General features: G+C 40.5%; 1 protein-coding gene and 1 long non-coding RNA gene across 2 annotated transcripts in view; one reads left to right on the plus strand and one right to left on the minus strand.

Moving 5' to 3' along the window:
• klhdc8b (kelch domain containing 8B) overlaps positions 1-4,584 on the plus strand; it is a 211,998-nt gene extending 207,414 nt beyond the window's left edge. Inside the window, exon 7 of the mRNA XM_074642491.1 lies at positions 2,872-4,584. Coding sequence (XP_074498592.1) covers positions 2,872-3,068 — 197 coding nt within the window. The 3' untranslated portion in view covers positions 3,069-4,584. The remainder of the gene's footprint in view (positions 1-2,871) is intronic.
• Positions 1-19,429, minus strand: part of LOC141771947 (uncharacterized) — a 313,743-nt gene that overhangs the window by 237,000 nt on the left and 57,314 nt on the right. The window lies entirely within an intron of this gene.

Consider the following 19,429-nt stretch of genomic DNA (forward strand, 5'->3'; position numbering starts at 1 on the left):
TCATTATGCCCATTAGTAAATAACAGGCGTGTGTGACTATTTCAACCTTCTTTCAGCTGTGTCCCCGTCTCCGGCGGAGTGAAACGAACTCAAGACCAAGTTAAAAAATAAGTATACAAATATAATTCAAAGCGGTAAACACCAACAGCATACAGCCAGCTGTCCTTCCTGCATTTGTCGGTTTAAACTGTGTTGTTTTTAGTCTGGATTATGACTTAAACTTCTTCATATGTGTGTAATATTATCATACAATCATCGCACTCAGCTGTGATTGGTCAGTAGGCGGTGATTTCATACGAGTTGATCTCTTATCTGGAACATAACCTGCTCCAGAGCAGGTTAGCTGTTCAGCATCAGTTACCATGGCGATCTACCCCGGTAAGACGTGATCCACCTTCGTAGGACGGAAAACCCTGAAGTTAAATTAAAAAAAAGATTATACTACAAATCCTGCTTCGTAGTACAGGCCTCAGGTTGAGCTGAAAACTTATCTCGCTTATTCTACAAAAACATTACTGACAAAGAACTGGAGGAAGCGAGACACCAGGTCAAGGATGAGTGCTGTGAATTACCTGCTATAATGTGATCTGTTCTGCAAAGAGGGCATGTAATGACCCTATTTACAGCACACATCAAACATTACCACAGACTCCACCAAGGGTCTTCCTTTTGACCTAAAGTGCTGGGCTGTTGTCTGGCTGTCTGACAGCTGAAGCAACAGGAGGTCAGAGGTCAGGGAGAGGTGGACAGAAAGAATATATAAAAGAATAAAGAATAAAAAATATACACTTCAGTCTGTGGACCGTCAATCAAAGCACCGACCGGAAGCCTTTGAGCAGCACACAGTATGTTTCAGTTCTAATGTGTGTGTGTGTGTGTGTGTGTGTGTGTGTGTGTGTGTGTGCATGCGTGCGTGCTTGCGTCTTCATAAGGCTGATAGAGGAGCCGAGGTCTGAGCAGTTAAGGCCCAGATTTCTTTGAAAAGGCCGACTCGGCTCCACTTTGTTCTTCCAACCAAACGATGATAACAGTCTTCCACGGACACAGACACACAGACACACACACACACACACACACACACGCAAACCATCCACTCATCAGTCCATATCATTCAGGGACTCGCTGTGATGTGGGTCTCCATGGAAACGGCAACACCTTGGCGCTGGCTGATGTATAATGACAGAGAGCGTTGCAGCTGAGGTGAGAGAGAGACGTACCATAATTCTAGCTCTGATAACATTACAGCTCCGTTCTGGAGGAAGCCTTCTGGTTCTGCTGTCTGTCCGGGAGCACTGACCGACTCCAGTAACGCACATGAAATTAATATCCTGCAACATTTACATATAAATTAATCTTTGTTTTTCTACTTTGCATTTCTATATTGTAGAACAGTAATTCAACTGGAGGCTTTCAGGACAAATACAGATCGTTTTCTTTGCTTTATTAAACCTGCAAGTTAAAGGGTCCCATATTGTAAAAAGTGAGATTTTCATGTCTTTTATATTATAAAGCAGATTTAAGTGATATATAAATACTGGTAAACTATCAAAACACTCAATCCATGGAGAAATACACTACACACAGCCTGTATTCAGAAATTGTGCGTTTGAAACAAGCCGTTTTTCTGTCCATTTGTGATGTAACAAATATACAATTACACGGTTTTAAATGTAAATATTCGAAATGCGTCCCAGTTTATTTCCTGTTGTAGTGTATGTAAATAACATCAGCTGACAGGAAGTAAACATGGACCCAAACTGTTGCCTAGCAACGCAATTTCGTTGCAATTCCATTAAAATACACTTGAACGGAGTGTTTCAGACAGAGGGTAAATACAGGTATATTCAGGCAGACAGTATGAGGAAAATAAAGTGTTTTTTGAACATTACAGCATGTAAACATGTTCTAGTAGAAAACACAAAATACAAGTATGAACCTGAAAATGAGCACGATATGGGACCTTTAACGTTAAATTAATGAGTCAAAGAAACAAATTCTTGACTATGGAAAGTATAAAGGAAATAAAAGATTTTGCAGATTAGTGCTGTAAAGCTGAGACACATTTCAACAGCATTAATAGATTGTATCCTGTCACTTCGGGGGGGGGGGGGGGGGCAACCCATTATTGATTTATTATCACGTTATAAACAGCTACACATCCAGCAGACACGGAGCAACATCAGCTTTATTTGAGTCGTGATTCTTTCCATCGTCCAATGTCCCTCCAATACCCCCCCCCAAATATATGATTATTATATAGATATATATATCATTATATGTATTGATACTTGGAGACTATTTCAGTGTGTTTACGACAGCAGGGGGAGGTGGAGTCGTGGGGATTATCCATCACATGGAGGTCTTTACATGTGTGTATGTCTGGAGGCGATATTTAGCAGTTTATAGTTTAGAAGACAAGTCGGTGATGAGGTGTGTGTGTTTGCGTGTGTGTGTGTGTGTGTGTGTGTGTGTGTGTGTGTGTGTTTCCACTATGGAAGCAAATATGACCATAAAGATTTGAATCTTGTGAGAAACTGAATAATAATTGCTATTGATTGTTGATTAAAAGCCACTGAAAGCACTTAATGATTTTAACTTAATTCATGTGAATATATATAATTTTAATTTTATTGTTTTATTATTTAATTTAAAGTTTTAATTTAATTTAATAAGCTCAATACAGCTTAAAAAATTCAAAAGTCAAAACAATTGGTTTGCTTAAATTGCCTTTGTGAAGTTGTGACAGTAATATTCAAGCCTTGAATATTTCTATGTTTCCAGTTGTTTTCCATTCTGAATTAAAGACCTGGCTAATGGAGCATCTGAAACACAATTGCTGTCATCCTGACATGTCACTCTCTTTTTTTACAGGTAACGAACCGACGCCATTGGGCACGGTGGAGAGCTACAACCCGGTGAAGCGGCGCTGGGAGTATGTGGCGCCCATGCCCACTGCACGCTGCTCCTCTGCCCTCCTGCAGACAGCCAGCATGCTGTTTGTCATCGGCGGAGTTGCCCAGGGACCCAGTAATGCCGTGGAAGCGCTCTGCTTACCGGAAACAGTGTGACACATGCACACGCGCTAACACACACACACACACACACGCAAGAGTTCAAACTGGCATTGGTATTTTATTCATGTGTGTACATAAACACAGACGAAGACACATGAAGGATCCACAGATTGAGACTTTTCTACCTTTATGTCCAACTGATGGATTTCCCCGTGTACACTGGGATGTAAGAAGCTCTTTTTGAAATTCAACAAGCATTTTCTTTCTGCAGAGACAGTTTTGAGACAGAGCTGGATGAATACTAAGAGGAAGGCCTGCTGTGACTGGCAAGGACAGACAGGAAACGGACAGCTTTTCTACACTGGGGAAATCAGAAGAAGAAGAAAATGAGCAAAAAAAAACAGACACACATGGTGTCTGGAGAAACAACACGCCTTTGAACTGTTGAGCATTTTTCAGAATAAAAGCAGGGTACTTTTCTGGATATTAAAAGGAAGATAGGGCCATATCTGTATCTCCTCTTCGCGGCAGCGTCGCTCTCTCCGCAGCTTGCTGCGACAGCGAGCTCGGACACTTTTCTATTTCTAGTTTTAGACAGTGACAGTTCTGGGAATGTGAAAGTCTGTTCTGGTTCCTCTTTAATTTCTTTCATATCTGTGAAAGTTTGCACTCCTAGCAGCCGCTACCACAGTGTCAACAACAGAGGCTCTTACATGCGTTCACACCACAGGCAACTCAAGCAGCTGCTAGTCAGAAGCCCATGTGTTTCTCCAACCAGTGAAGCGTTGGCCGACGTTGACCACAGTCACTGTGTTTCCTTTATTTCTAGTTGCAGAAAAGCTGACTGTGGTCGAACTTGTCGGCACCTCGCTGTTGCTACCCATCTATCCGCCTCTGCCAGCACCACAGCAAATCAATCCCAATCAATCACCGAGATTGTAGCACAGCCATGTCGTTGCCTGTGGAGTGAATGCAGAGTTCCTCATAACTGCTGCACTGAAGCATCCAGACAGATAAAAAGCCGCCTGACATATGACATTCCCCTTGAGTGTTAGGATTGATAGCAGTACATTGTATTTCCTCAACTCAATGTCAGCCAGATGATGGATAGAATGGGAAGAGCATCTTCAGGTGCTGATACCTGGGCAACATTTTGAAGCAATATTGTTATTCTAGGTTTTAGCAAAGAAGATATATTTTTTTTAAATAGGACAAACTCACACAGTCTGTATGGATTAGATGGTATGATTATGGTTTCATTGAGTCAGTGTTTTCCCAGGACTATCATTTTTGAAAGGTTAGTGGACGGACCTGAAATAACCTGTTTTGGTCTAACCCCAGTGGGCTATCAACATCACAGCCACTGCCTATTTGCATAACCAGTCTTAATAGTTGTTTGGGTCTAAAATCGTCACTACCTGTAGGTCTAAAAGAAGACTGAAAGGTCTGTGGCTTGCTCGGGAAGGGGAGCTGTGATTAAGCAAAGTGTATCAAAATGCCCATAGAAACGTTTGACTTAATCCTGCAGCATATTCCACTCCTCTACCAGTCTGTATGTTCACTGTGTTCCAAATAAGTATTATATATATATAATAAATAATACTCACTTTGCCAATAAACTGCTAGATATGCTGCTTCCTGCACAGCTTTGAGGGCGACAGCATGGCACAGAAGTAGTGTATTCATCTATCAGTGTTGGGCAAGTTAGATGAAAAAATCAAGTCAATACAGATTACATATGACTCTTAACATGGTTATTATATTCCTTAAAGGGACTGTTTGTAAGAATCAGAAATGTCTTGTTAACAGCGACACCTGTGGCCGTTAAGCCAACGAAAGTCAGCGTCCTGTTGCTCGTGCTCGCACTACATAGACAAGACACACGTCAGCTAAAACCACGATATCACACTATATTTCAGCTGCTTGGCAGTAATGTTAGCTGACCAGACGAAGGTCTCTCCATGAATCAATGCTGATCCTAGTGTTGGCTTTTCCTGCCTCAGCCTCCCGACCGCGGCCGGAGGGAACAGGGGAGACGATAACGTTTCTCTCTGTGGAGCCCCGTCACTTCACAAGACACGGGAAACCTCTGTTGGTCTGGAGGAGCTGCAGCAGTTATTTCTGCACAAACGTCCGAATATCACTAGCTATTCTTAGAGCTAAACTAACTCTTCTGCAGTGTGGAGTGTGCGCACATGCACGTGTAGAGGTAGAGCGAAAGAGCGAGAATGAGCGCGGTGTGTGAGTGAAGGCAGGCAGAGGAGCAGAGTACAGCAGAGACTCTGGTCCTAGAGACCAAAGCTACGGTCTTCCCTGCGTCCTCCGACCGCGGCCAACACTGTTTAACAGACGGGCGTCACTAGATACAACCAAGAGGTTTTGGTGCTTCCATGTAGTTTGTGTTGGAGTCTGAGTCTGAACAGCGTAGCCACACGGGAGTGCGCATGGGACACCGACCCTGATTGATTTATACGTATAAGAAGTTACAAACATTGCCTTTAACTAATTAGTCAACAACTAAAGAAATTGGTAGCAGGTTACTCAGCCTAGCTCTGTCAGGTGCCTATAAACAACTCCAAAAGCCTCCACACCCACACACCCCCGACACGTTCTCACTCCCAACTTGTCAAATACCGACGCTTGGTCAGTGACCCTACACTTCAAACTATGACGCTCTAGGTGTCCCTCTAGAGTCAGTGTAGGACGTGTCAGGGACGGCGTGTCAGTCTCCACTCGTTACATACATAGTGTCTTTTCAAAATAAACTCCCAATGTAAGTTTACTTAGTTTTTAGGTTTACTCATGCAACATAACTACCTGGTTAGGTATTGGAAAAGATCATGGTTGGGGTTAAAATAAATTATTTTTTAAGTAAAATAAGTAGGCCTGGGCTATGCTTGTTACAGTGACTGGAGTTAGTGAAGTTCTGGAGTTACGTAACAAAACTAGAGTAAAATAAGTCAACGATGACTTGGTTTCACACGGGACATGAACAGCAGTCTCAGTCCAACCTCCCCTCCCATCCTATGCACACTTTATCTCTCTTGATACTCCGTTATTGGCTCTGACCGTCTAAATACTGACGTGGGTGGGTTTGTGTTGGAGTTGGTTGAAAGCCCGGTACGTCTCATACAGACACTAAAGGGTGTCTCCGTGTTGTAGCATGATGCGTTGGCATCCTACAGCTGCTACAAATAACAATAAATGTTGCAGGCGCATGAGAAACAGAATTGAACCATTATGTCTCCGATACAGGAAACTCTATTTATAAAGATCCATATGCATTCACAGAGGGGAGAGAGAAACAGACTGTAGATACGTTAGAGACACAAAGAAGTAGTGCACAGGAAGAGGGAGCTATCTCTCTATCTAGCACTGATTGTTACATACACATGCAGATCTTTTTCCCTGTCACGCCCCGCTACATACATGTCTCTGGTCTGCACCCTGGCAGACCTCATTAACACAGCCACACATCTATCGCTGTCACAGAGCACTGAAGCTGCTGGAGCTCAGATCAGATGCCATGTTGACAGTTGGTTATTTCTGGTGCTGCATTGTGTGCATCTAATTGAAGTGTGGTAGGTATGAGCCCGCGCGCACACACACACACGCACACACACACGCGCACACACACACACACACACACACACACACACACACACACACACACACACACACACACACACACACTCACACACACTCCAGCTTGTACGAAGAGCCAACCACAGACCTGTAAGCCCGAGTGCAAGAATGCAGTGAGTCACAAACGATCACAAACGCCTGGAGAGAACACAGAGATTATTTAGTCTGTAAACAGCTCCGGACGGATAGGGCCACTGACCAAGCGTTGGTATTAGACGAGATGGGAGCGAGAACGTGTTGAAATATCCGGCTCATTAGCTGCTAAATGCTCCACTGTGTTCACCAGCTAACTGTGTCTGTGTGAGACTGGAAACAAGGCTGATGAGAGTTGTGAGACTGGACCAAAAGACTAAACTTGTGAGCTGCAAAATCAAAACAATGAGCTGAAAGACGCAAAACGGCTCTATAAAGCTGAGCAGAACTGCAGAGTCCGCTGAAAAAGCCTTTCACATTTCACATGGTAATTCCATGGTCGGTGTATCTTTTGGTCATTTGATTTTCCTTTCACAAACGGATATTAAAAAACAAAAAAATTGTGGTTATTTGATTTTTATTTTAAAATACAAAAATTAATATTGAAATACAAGACGTTGTTCTTAATCGGAGTCAAAAATGGATGAATTAAACTTAAAAAACGGGTTGATTTTCATTTTCTATTTCTAAAAACAAAAAATAAAATCACATGAAGACAGAAAAGAAAAAATGCCCCTTTTTCTTCTTATTCTGCGACCGGAAGTTGCCATTTACAAAGTAAAAGCGTGTATGAGGATGGTGCTGTGATATGACCATGTCTTCTTCCCTGAGATACACTCTTTTATTGTCATTTTTTACTCATACACGCTCTTACTTTATGAAAAAAAAAAGATATGAAAAAAAACACCCGTTTTTCTTTCATATTCTGTCTTCTTGTGATTTTAATTTTTGTTTTTAGAAATAGAAAATTAAAATCAACCCGTTTTTTAAGTTTAATTCATCCCTTTTTGACCCCAATAAAGGAAAATATCTTGTATTTCAATATTATTTTTTGTATTTTAAAACGAAAATCGAATAACCACTCATTTTTATTTTTTTTAATATCCGTTTGTGAAAGGAAAATCGAATGACCAAAAGATACACTGACTTTCCATCTATTGTTCAAACTATTTATTAGTGGAGCTTTACAGCTGCATTTGTTGTATTTTCTCTAAAACAAGCTGAAAACACATCATCATATTATACAGACGTAGGCAAAGTTGTTGGTAACGTTCCGTTAAAGAGAGAAAAACCCACAATGGTCACTGAAATAACTTGAAACTGACAAAAGTAATAATAAATAAAAAATTACTGAAAATTAACTAATGAAAATCAGCTGTTGCTTTTGAATTGTGGTTCAACAGAATCATTTTAAAAAACAAACTTATGAAACTGGCCTAGACAAAAATGATGGTAGCCTTAGAAAAGATGTAAAATAATGTGACCATAGGGACATATTAAACTAAGGTGTGTCCTGTAATTAGTATCACAGGTGTCTTCAAACTTGTAATCAGTCAGTCAGCCTATTTAAAGGGTGAAAAGTAGTCACTGTGCTGTTTGGCATCATGGTGTGTACCACACTGAACATGGACCACAGAAAGCTAAGGAGAGAGTTGTCTCAGGAGATCAGAAAGAACATTATAGACCTTCATGTTAAAGGTAAAGGCTATAAGACCATCTCCAAGCAGCTTGATGTTCCTGTGACTACAGCTGCACATATTATTCAGAAGTTTAAGGTCCATGGGACTGTAGCCAACCTCCCTGGACGTGGCCGCAAGAGGAAAATTGATGACATATTGAAGAGATGGATAATACGAATTCTAACCAAAGAGCCCAGAACAACTTCCAAAGAGATTAGAGGTGAACTCCAAGGTCAAGGTACATCAGGTGCAGAAGTCTCATTGAGAGTTACAGAAATCACTTGATTGCAGTGATTGCCTCAAAAGGTTGTGCAACAAAATATTAAGTTAATGTTACCATCATTTTTGTCTAGGCCAGTTTCATTAGTTTGTTTTTTTAAATGATTCTGCTGAACCATAATTCAAAAACAATATCTGATTTTCATTAGTTAATTTTCAGTGAATTTTTATTTATTATTACTTTTGTCAGTTTCAAGTTATTTCAGTGACCATTGTGGGTTTTTCTCTCTTTAACGGAACGTTACCAACAACTTTGCCTACGTCTGTATGTGCAGCCGTGATGTCTACATTCATGGTTCTATGTGTGCATTTGTGTGATTGTGACTGCATGTGGGCGCATGTGAGCACGATTGTTATTATGCTTGTGTGTGGGTGCATGTGTGTGTGTGTGTGTGTTTGTGCAAATTCCTGACACCAAGCCACCCTCACCATCTCATTGTGTGAGCTGTCTGGAGGATGTACAATGTCTCCTTTGCAGACTTTGTGTTTCTCCGGCTCTTCGATACAGTTTACACACTGCAGCCCCCAAAGGATTCTGGGACATTGCCAGAGCTAGCTCTCTCTTTTGGGTGTCTGGTTTGTTTTTTCTCTCTGACCCTGTCAGTGTCACATTGTTTTTAGAGAAGATGCCTCATAAATCTGGAATTTCTCTTTCAATAGAAAGGATGCCTCATGAATCTGTATTTCTGTACGTGTCACGCTCTTTACTCACTGGCGTGAAACCCTTCTACTGCTTCTGACAGCAGGTTGAGAAAAACAGGATGCTTCAGTACAGGTAGCAGCTAATTACACGCTGTACTTTCTTAGCAGACCCATGAGCGGATGATGCACAAGCATATGTAAATGTCTTCTTACAGGACTAGTAGAAAGCCAAAATGTATTGTTGGACCTGCTTCAATATGGTTTTAATTAGCAGGAGTTTCTAGGGTGACATTTTTCAAACTGAGTCTGAAAATCTGCAGAACCTGAGGCACAGGGCAATTTTACAAGCAATAAGTGCCCTAAAATTATTACACAGGTTTTTAATTCCCACACAGAATAGAGCAATGTTGACTGGCAACAAATGTGCAAGTACAACACAACTCTTTTTCAGGCACGTTTTTATTATCTGGAGCAAACGGACGTGACTTGCATTGCCTCAAAAAGTTGCCTTGTGTATCATTACCTCTCAAACATTTGTAGATACAGTATGTACCCTCTTGTCCAAGATACATTCGGGGCCCTGTTTTAGTGTAGGCACATTGTGCATGGCACGCTCTGTGCCTTAATTCACAAAAAAAATGCCCACAGACTCAGGTTCTGACTAAACAACGGGGATGCATTCAGCACAGTGCAAAGAGGCTGAATTTACACTGTTTTCAGTTTTATGAATCCAATGCAGAACTGTGTCTTATATTTGACAATAAAAAGCTTTTTTTTTTTTTCTCGTGCGGGCTTACTTAACACAGTTTCCTGGGCAACAGGGACCAGTGTCGACACCCGCAGGTAGCATAAATGTGTTCCTCTTATATCAGCATAGCCATGTGTTCTTGTTCTTGTTTCCTATTTGGGCCTGTAGTTGAAAGAATATATCAAACATCCCTCTTGATTATTAATGATTAGGTAACCAGGATTAGATATAATTGTATTTTTCTGTTAATTGTTCATGTTTGTTCCTTATTTTGGTTTGTGTTGTGGATTGAGGTCGTGAGGTGACAGATGTGTCGTGGTGTTGTCCAGATCTGAGCTGGGTTCCCCAAAGTGTTTGTCACTAGTTATTTGTTCCTGCAGAGCTTCGCTTGGGTGGATGTTGGAGCACATATTTTAAATAGAATTCTACCGAAATCTGTTTACTTTCACCATGTTGCTCAGATGAGATGCACAGTTTGTATAATACAGAGAATGACAATTATGTAATGTCACTATCAAATATATTTAGTATGACAAGAAAGACAATAGAGATATATTTGAAACAAACAAGCTGGCGTGTTTTATTTGTATTTTAATCTGTTGAGTAATTTATAACCTTCTGGGTTTTCACACCAAAGTGGTCATCAGCAAAATACAAATGAAAAATACAAATTAATTTCAACACAGAATAATAATATATATATATTTTAATTATGTGATTGAACCAAGATGCGTCACATAATCACAATCTCAAAACCTTCAGTGCTGACTGTCATCATCAGTGATGCGTGTTAAAGTGAAACTAGTTTGTACAGACATTTTGGGAAACACAAACCCAGAATCCTTCTCCTGTTCTAATCTCTCTCTAATCTCTGTACTGTGCTGTTTCCCTACAGTGATTGACATGGTAGAAACCTGGTAAACTGCTTTGTGCTCTCAGTGGATCGGTATTGCCATGTGCTCTGTACTGTATGTGCAAAATGTGATTTGGGAGGTTTACTGAACTTAATGAAATGTACTGAAGGTGATGAGAAAGATTGAAAACTAAACATAAAGAAGGGTGGACTCCACTCACTCAGATGGCATGTGAAGGGAGATGTAAGACAATGTGTGTGAAACACTAAAAAGTTAAATATATCCTTATTTATGTTATAACGCTGCACACTTTTTCTTTTTATCCCTATAATTATGCTGTTTAAACATTTGGTTGTAGAAACACATGCATAACCCCTTTCAGTCAAATACACTCACCCACACACAGTCACTTCAAATATATTCACTGACACTAAATGAAGCCCACAGCACTGACTGCACTAACAATGACTAGAGTCAGATATGACCCAGTTTAACAGTACTGAGAACATACAGTATATATTCAAACCGGCCTGTTCTCACTCCCCAACTCGCCAAATTAGGCAGCTTTGCCCGACGTGTCAAACTATGGCGTTCTCTGTGACTGTAGTTATGGCAGGAGTAAAGCAGGAAATCAAGTGATGTGATATGAAGATAGATGCAAGAAGGACATACCCTCAAAACACTCACAGTTTGGTTAGGTTTATACACAAAAACTACTTGGTTAGGTTTAGACACAAAAACTACTTGGTTAGGTTTAGACACAAAACTACTTGGTTAGGTTTAGACACAAAAAACAATTGGTTAGGTATAGACAAAAACTACTTGGTTAGGTTTAGACACAAAAAACTACTTGGTTAGGTTTAGACCCAAAATCTACTCGGTTAGGTTTAGACCCAAAATCTACTCGGTTAGGTTTAGGAAAACAACATGGTTTGGGTTAAAATAAGTACGGGCATTCGGTAAGTTATCTCAGGGGGCATGTCTTGTTGTAAAGTGGGCGTGTCGTGTAGCCTGCCAGGCTGCAGTTGGACCCTTCTCCTCACACAAATACAGGACTCACCCAGGAGATTGGTGTTCGTCAGTGCCGTAGTCAGCGGCGGAAAAATGTTCAACTACAGGCACTCAGAGCGGCTGCACAAAAAGGTCGGAGCATAAACGCTGTTTACAGCGTGTTATGGGAACAGTGATTAAGTCAAACATGATTGTGTCATGTAGGCATAGATGACACGAGTTATATAGGATACTTGGGGAGAAGAGCGAGATGGTTAAAACACCTGATATTCCCTCAGTGGTTGTACAAATAAACAAGTCTTTCAATTCAATCTACTACCATCAGGCTGCTTGTTTATTTTATTTGTACAACACAAAGTGCCAAATATTATAGCAGTCAAATACAAATGTTAAAATTAACTAAAAAAAGTTAAGTAGCAATCAAACACTGGTGCCATAGGTTTGGGGATTCTCAGCTGCACTGCAGATGTCCATTTTGTCCAGAGCAATTGTCTTAACATCACCATTAAAAATTACATTTAAAATTCGATGTACTGTTTGCAGTATTCACACAGTACAGTAAAATGTGTTCCAGGCAGAACAGCGTGGACCACCCCAAAAAATGTGGCTTTGTGTATGCGCACACGCCCTGACCTCTGCCTCAGATGGTCTGGGCTTTGCCCCGGACCTTGTCAAATAAAAACACCCCTGGTGTTCGTGTCCCATGTGACACCATTTAACTACGTTACTTACTAACGTGATTTAGTGAAGTTATGTAGGCCACGTAACGTTACTTACTAACGTAAGTTAGTGAGGTTCCGTAACGTTACTTACTAACGAAAGTTATTGAAGTTCCGTAGGTTCCGTAACGTTACTAACTAGGTGGAAGTGTTCTCTGGGCTTGCCTCAGCACAAATGTGAAGACATTTTCAGAATCGGTCAGACCGTTTGGCTGAAAAGTGAGTTTTTCTCATCACCCTATATATAGTATTTGGGCACATGGGACTAGGCTACATTAAATTTGAGCAAAGAACAGTTGTCCCATGTGCCCAAATACTAGTTATAGTATGATAGGAAAATATCTGTATCTCAGAAACTACAAGGAGCACAATCAAGTATTTGGTATCTATGAACTCATAATAAGTTGAAAATCAAAGATATGCACACATGTGAAAAACTATTTCATACGGGACACGTTTAATAAACACAATGTTAGCATTTTTCCTAATTATAAAAAAATAATCCTGACTTTGACTATTGTTAAAATTGTGATTTTTCACGTGATCTAAAAATATCAAAGTTGTACTGTCAGAAACTTGCCAAAAGTATTTCCGTACCAAATTTCAAGACTTTTGACCAATCGGAACAAATGTTGGCATTTTTCCTTATAAATAGGTTAACTACCACTAAGATTTCTTTAGTTGATTAGTGATTTTTTTGCTTTCTCATGCTGAATGACTTATTTTTCCAAGAAACGTATGAGCACATCTCTGGTACACACAAGATTTAAAGTGCTGCTTTTTTGTGATTCTTTGTGGAGAAACTCAGTTTTACAGATCTGACGATTAAATCAACTAATTGATTAGTTGACAAAATCATGTGAGTGTTAGTCGACTAAGAATTTCTTAGGTGAGGACAGCCCTAATCCAAACCATTATCTTTTCATAAACCTAACCAAGTAGTTTCCTGTGAAAACAGAAGTTTACTTTGAAAAGACAGTGCATGTATGTAACGAGCGGATATTGACATGTGTAAAACTGACACTAGATTGGTATGTAGAGCGTCACACTGATCAAGCTGCCATATTTCCCGAGTTGGGAGTGAGAATGTGTTGTTCAAACAATACAGTATATAACATAAACAAATAAATACAACATAAATATACACAATGGTACGACGTTTATTGCAATTAGATCAACACAACAGCTCCAGCAGGGGACCCCAAACTTCCCTTTCCCGGGCCACATTAACCAGCTCTGACTGGGGGATCCCGAGGCGTTCCGAGGCCAGAGTAGAGCTATAATCTCTTCACCTAGTCCTGGGTCTTCCCCGTGGTGTCCTCCCAGCTGGTCGTGCCTGGAACACCTCCCAAGGGAGGCGCCCAGGGGGCATCCGTGCTAGATGCCCGAACCACCTCAACTGGCTTTGTATGAAAGTACCATACGAAATTGCTGGAGTACCCCTTTAAAAAAATTACATCATAAAAATGTGTGGCTCACTTGCTCAATGGCAGTCACATGCATTACATTTAAATGAAATACAGATTCCACACAGATATCAGAAAATTATACCATTACATACAATTATATATTCACAATCACTACCTCTGAAACATGGCGTTATATCATATGAGGCTTGGAGAGACCATTTTTAACTTTAAAGTCCATTTTACATAATCATAGAAATGAATATTTCCAATCAATGAGATATGATTAACCTTTACCTTAACAGTTTGACATTTTGGGAATAATGTTTATTCTGTTTCTTTCTGAGAGTTTAATGAGAAGATTGATACCCTTCTCATGTGTGTGTGTGCATGAAGTATGGAGCTAGAGCCTGGAAGTGATTAGCCTAGCTTAGCTTAGTTTAGCTTAGCATAAAGATTGGAAGCAGGGGAAACTTTGTATACAAAGAGAAATGTAAAAAAGCACAATTTGTGGTTTTAGAAGAAGTTACCTGCTGTAACAATTTTTTGACAAACAACACTTTTATCACACATAGGTCCTCAACTTCTGCATCTCCGCTGGTTGCCTGGCATCCACCGTGTCACTACCAGATTCTAGGAAGTCACTGACCCCAGCTGTTGTTTGCTAAGAAATTGTTAACTCCCTCTAAAACCACATTTCTGGTCCTGTACAGATTAAAGAAATGCAGTGTATTCATTACTTTAATTTAGAGGAGTTGGTAAACGCATCTTTGAACAGATTTTAAGAGACAGGCTAGCAGTTTCCCCCTTCTTCCAATCTTGATGCTAAGCTAGGCTAGTCACCTCCCGACACTAGCTGTATACTTAGTGCACATACAAGAGACTGGTATTTATCTTCCTATATCTTCTTACTCTCGGAAAGACAGCAAATAAGCACATTTCTCAAAATGTCACACTATTCCTTCAATCAACACACATTTTGTGAATTTGCTGACTTTGACTGTATGTGGCCTATGAGATCATCACATCATTACGTAGAAGCAGAAACTAAGGCATACTAGAAACTATGGCTTTGAATACATTTCTTTACTGTCAGATGTGACCCCAGCTGGCTATGTAAGGGTTAAGCATCCCTAGTCATGCTAATGATCTTGCTAATGTGAGATGCTTTTTCTGCAGCACATATGTACAAAGTTATTATAACATAATTAATGTACTCGATAATCCCTTGAAGAACAAAATAAGTCTAGTGCCTGTTTACAGCAGGAGGAGTGTTTCCTTTTCGTTACCCGCTCACACACAGACAAAGAGAGTGAAACAAGACGGGACATGCCAGCATTACTTTTGTTATTATAATTCATATTATAATAATAATAGTAATCGTAATAATATTTTGTTGTGGTTGTTGTTGTAAGTGATCGATGTGACACTGCAGTGTTTTCTTAAACTGTTGGTTGAGGTGAAACATGCAGAAGAGAATGAGAAATGTATCACGATGTGTTAAAACTTCCAGCGAAAGGCAAAACGTAATTAGCTTCAGGATGTGTTGGGGTGATGTAATGTACACATGGAAAGGCCGAAGCCTGCCAGTCACATTGTTACACCAATGATACAATCAATGGGTTAATGTTGGGTTAAAGTTTCATCAAGAGCAGGTATATGATGATGATGATGATGATAATGTTGTATGAAAGAACTAGTGACGATCATAACCAACCTCCCTCCTCGCTATAGTCTCACTAGAATTAGCCAGAAAAGAGGACAAAAGTCAGACAATTACAGGCATTCTCCTCTGGAGCGTGAGCTGCGACCATCGGCGAGTCTGTTGTTGTACTCACCTGTCTTATGCTCCACAACTTGCTCAAGCTCTGCTCATTCTTTCTCAGTGAATAACACATAGTCCCCTCTAACTTGTGGTCAAACATCTTAAGCTGAGTTTGGCTCAACAGTTACAACTACGGATGTCATGATACCAGAAATCTTGTGGTCAATACCAATACCAGTGAATTTCCACGATTCTCGATACCCAATTCGATACCAAGGTAAAAACAACAACAACAACAATAAATCCCATGTAATTCAACAAGTACTCTTTTATTAAAAACTTTTGAACATTACAAAAAACCGAGGCATGTAGCCTTTAAGTAATAAATAAAAATAATTGACCCATTTCGTTCATTTTGGCGTATCAGCGGCATGTTATCAATCGATAGTCAGATGACGGACTCTACATACTGACCATGAATGCATCTGGTCCATCAGCTCAGAGTAGCAGGAGTCACACACGGGACGAGAGTTGACAGACCGAGAAAAGGCAGAGGATTTGTTGTCGAAGTGAAAAGCAGACGCACCAATTTGGCAATATTTCCTGTTTAATCCCAACGCTATAAGGGAACCATAACGTTAATGAGGTTATTGCCGCGAGGCAGATGGAGCCGTCACAGGTAGACCCCCGCAGCGGAGCCCCGCAGCAAAAGCTCTACCGGAGAGGCCAGACACACCGCCACCCGACGGTAAAGATCAGAGTCACGATCTGCACATGTTGACCGTCATCTTTCTTGTAAAATGTTCGGTGTAATCGGTAACACCAGTGTTGTCACAAGTTTATTAACCGGTGGGAAATGTTTCTCACTGTCACATCCCTACCAATGACCATTACAGGCATCGTATGGTACCTTTGGTACTGTAGAAAAAGAGTACCGTCACGTTTTTAGAATTAGGGCATCGACTTGGTACCGAAGAATCGGTTCTCGTGACATCCCTAGTTACAACTGTGATAGAGAGAAAAGCTTGTGCTTATGCTTTGCTAGACCCGGCATGCACCTGTTGGTCACGCAGCATGTGGGTGTGTTTGAGTTAGGTGACGATGCTAGACGGGTGGTGTATTCAATCAGTGATTTTATTAAGGTAGGCTATAGATGCAGTAAGTTTCTTACCTTTACCGAGTCACAATAACGCTAACCTTAACTATAACCCATAATGAGGTGATCCTGTAACGGTCACGGACTGCTTGGGCCCGGCCCTGGTGCGACACTCAGCTCTTCTTCACTGCTGAAGCTCCATTTCTCCATTCTCACGTTACTTTTACTCTGCAACGGATACGACTTCAATGTAACAATGCTTGAGATTAAAATACTTCAGTAAAAGTTAAAATACTAGTAATTACAAAAGTTTTTTTTTCTTGAAATACTCAAAAAAGTCAAAAAACGACTTTGTTACAGTAACGAGAGTTAAATGTAATTTGTTACTTCCAACCTTGCTTATTAAGAATAATAATGCCCTGTTTAATGAAGGGAATATAAAAAAGAGCCTAAAACTATCTTTGCAGCATTTATTCAGATTACATGCTTTGGGTGCAAATAGATCCACATCAGATCAGTTAATTTAGCATTTCTGTAATATCTTTGGAGTGGTGATTTGACCGCGGGTCAGTCAGGGTGATGACATATTGTAGGTGTAGCTGTAGCCAGCGTCGACGTGGCTGGCAGGCTTTGGTTTTCAGACCGAGTCGTGGCTGTGACTCCAGTGCAGTAGTTCAGTGCCTATACTAAATGTGAGGTAGTGCCTCGACTATGAATCCTGTTCTACAATAAACTATTTTGACTTGCTGTCTGATTCCATATGTCCTGTGTACTCTTTTTTTTCTGTCTGACTCCAGCACCTTCTTGAGGGGAAGAAGAGTAGAAATAATGACAGGAAAGACAGATTTCCATGCCTGCCTCATAAAGGTCCCATATCGTGCTCATTTTCAGGTTCATACTTATATTTTGTGTTTCTACTAGAACATGTTTACATGCTGTAATGTTCAAAAAATCCTTTTATTTTCCTCGTACTGTCTGCCTGAATATACCTGTATTTACCCTCTGTCTGAAACGCTCCGTTTTAGCTCATTTTGACGGAATTGCAACAGAATTACTTTGCTAGGCAACAGCTTGGGTCCATGTGTACTTCCTGTCAGCTGATGACATTCACATCCACTGCAACCAGGAATAAACTGGGACACATTTAGAATGTTTAAGTTTAAAATTGTGCCAAGGATCTAAATATTGTATATTTGTGACATCACAAATGGGCAGAAATCCTGACAGCTTGTTTCAAATGCAGAGTTCCTGAATACGGGCTGTGTGTATTTCCCTGTGGATTGAGTGTTTCGATACTTTCACAGTATTTATATAGGACTTAAGCCTGCTTTATAATAACAAAAACATGAAAATCTCACTTTTTTTTAATATGGGACCTTTAAGAGGCGTAGCGGGGGCCGTCATCAGGAAAATGTCACCTGATCCATAATAGATGAAGCTGACATCAAAACCCACTTCAAACTCAGCACATGGATGGAGTGCTCCTATGGAGAGGGAAAAAATAGAATGAGCATTTCTTTTCTCACAGTGGTAATAACTGGATATATGCTATATCTCCTCTCTTCTTCGCACTCAGTCTGTCACACAGAATTCGTGTCATTTAAAATACAAGCTGCAGTCCTCAGGAAACAGCTGTTAGCACGGTGATGTTATGAGTGAGATGATGCTTTCAGTCTCTCATATTATCTCTTTAGCATTTCAGCATGTTAGCAGCGAGGAATCGGCTGCAAATGATTTACAGCCTTCAGTCAATGTTCACCATGAATGGTTTGAGCATAACTTTGTTGTTCTAATTGAAGTTGGACTGTAGATGAAGGATCATGCTTGCATTATATGGACTTCTTGAAGCAACAACAAAGAACAAGAAGTTGCAAAGAGGTGTTAATTGAGGGTTCACTAAGCCCACATCCCCTTTAGTTAATGTGCTACTCTCTGTTCTCTCTCGGCATATAATGCAGTTTACAAGAGGTAAACAAGAGCAGGATGCTCCTTTTGCCAGATGAACAACTGTTGCTGTGGGTAACTAGCTGACTGAGCTAATGTTAGCTCCATGAGTTGGTTGAGAACTGTCTCAAGCTGACTTCTTACAGCTGACTTCTTACAGCTGCAGTAGGCAGTATATATTTTCCATAATAACCTTTCAGCATATTGTAATTCAAGTGTTCTGAGAGAAAACTAGACTTCTGCTCCTCCTCATGGCTCTGTTTTCAGGCTTTAGAAAATGTAGCCCGTAACGGGAGACTTTGACCAATCACAGGTCATTTCAGAGAGAGAGAGCGTTCCAATTGGCTGTTCATTCAGCGGAGGCAGCTGTCAATCACTCATCAACTCTGATCAAACGGTCAAACTAGGCAGCGCTGATTAAATATGAATCAATATTCTGTTACTGTAATGCCTATTTCTCTCCTCAGATGTTCTCAGAAACATCTTGTAGTGTACTATTTAGCTGTAAAATAAGAAAGTTTGCTCCGGCTGGTGGGCGGTGCTTGGTGTTTCCTCAACTGATCTCAACATGGCGGCCGGGTCACAGACTAATGCTTTGAAGGGACTGTTTGTAACTTCTTACACGTATAAATCAATCCGGGTCGGTGTTCTGAC

Source organism: Sebastes fasciatus, chromosome 8 (assembly GCF_043250625.1).
Source record: "Sebastes fasciatus isolate fSebFas1 chromosome 8, fSebFas1.pri, whole genome shotgun sequence".
Lineage (NCBI taxonomy): Eukaryota > Metazoa > Chordata > Actinopteri > Perciformes > Sebastidae > Sebastes > Sebastes fasciatus.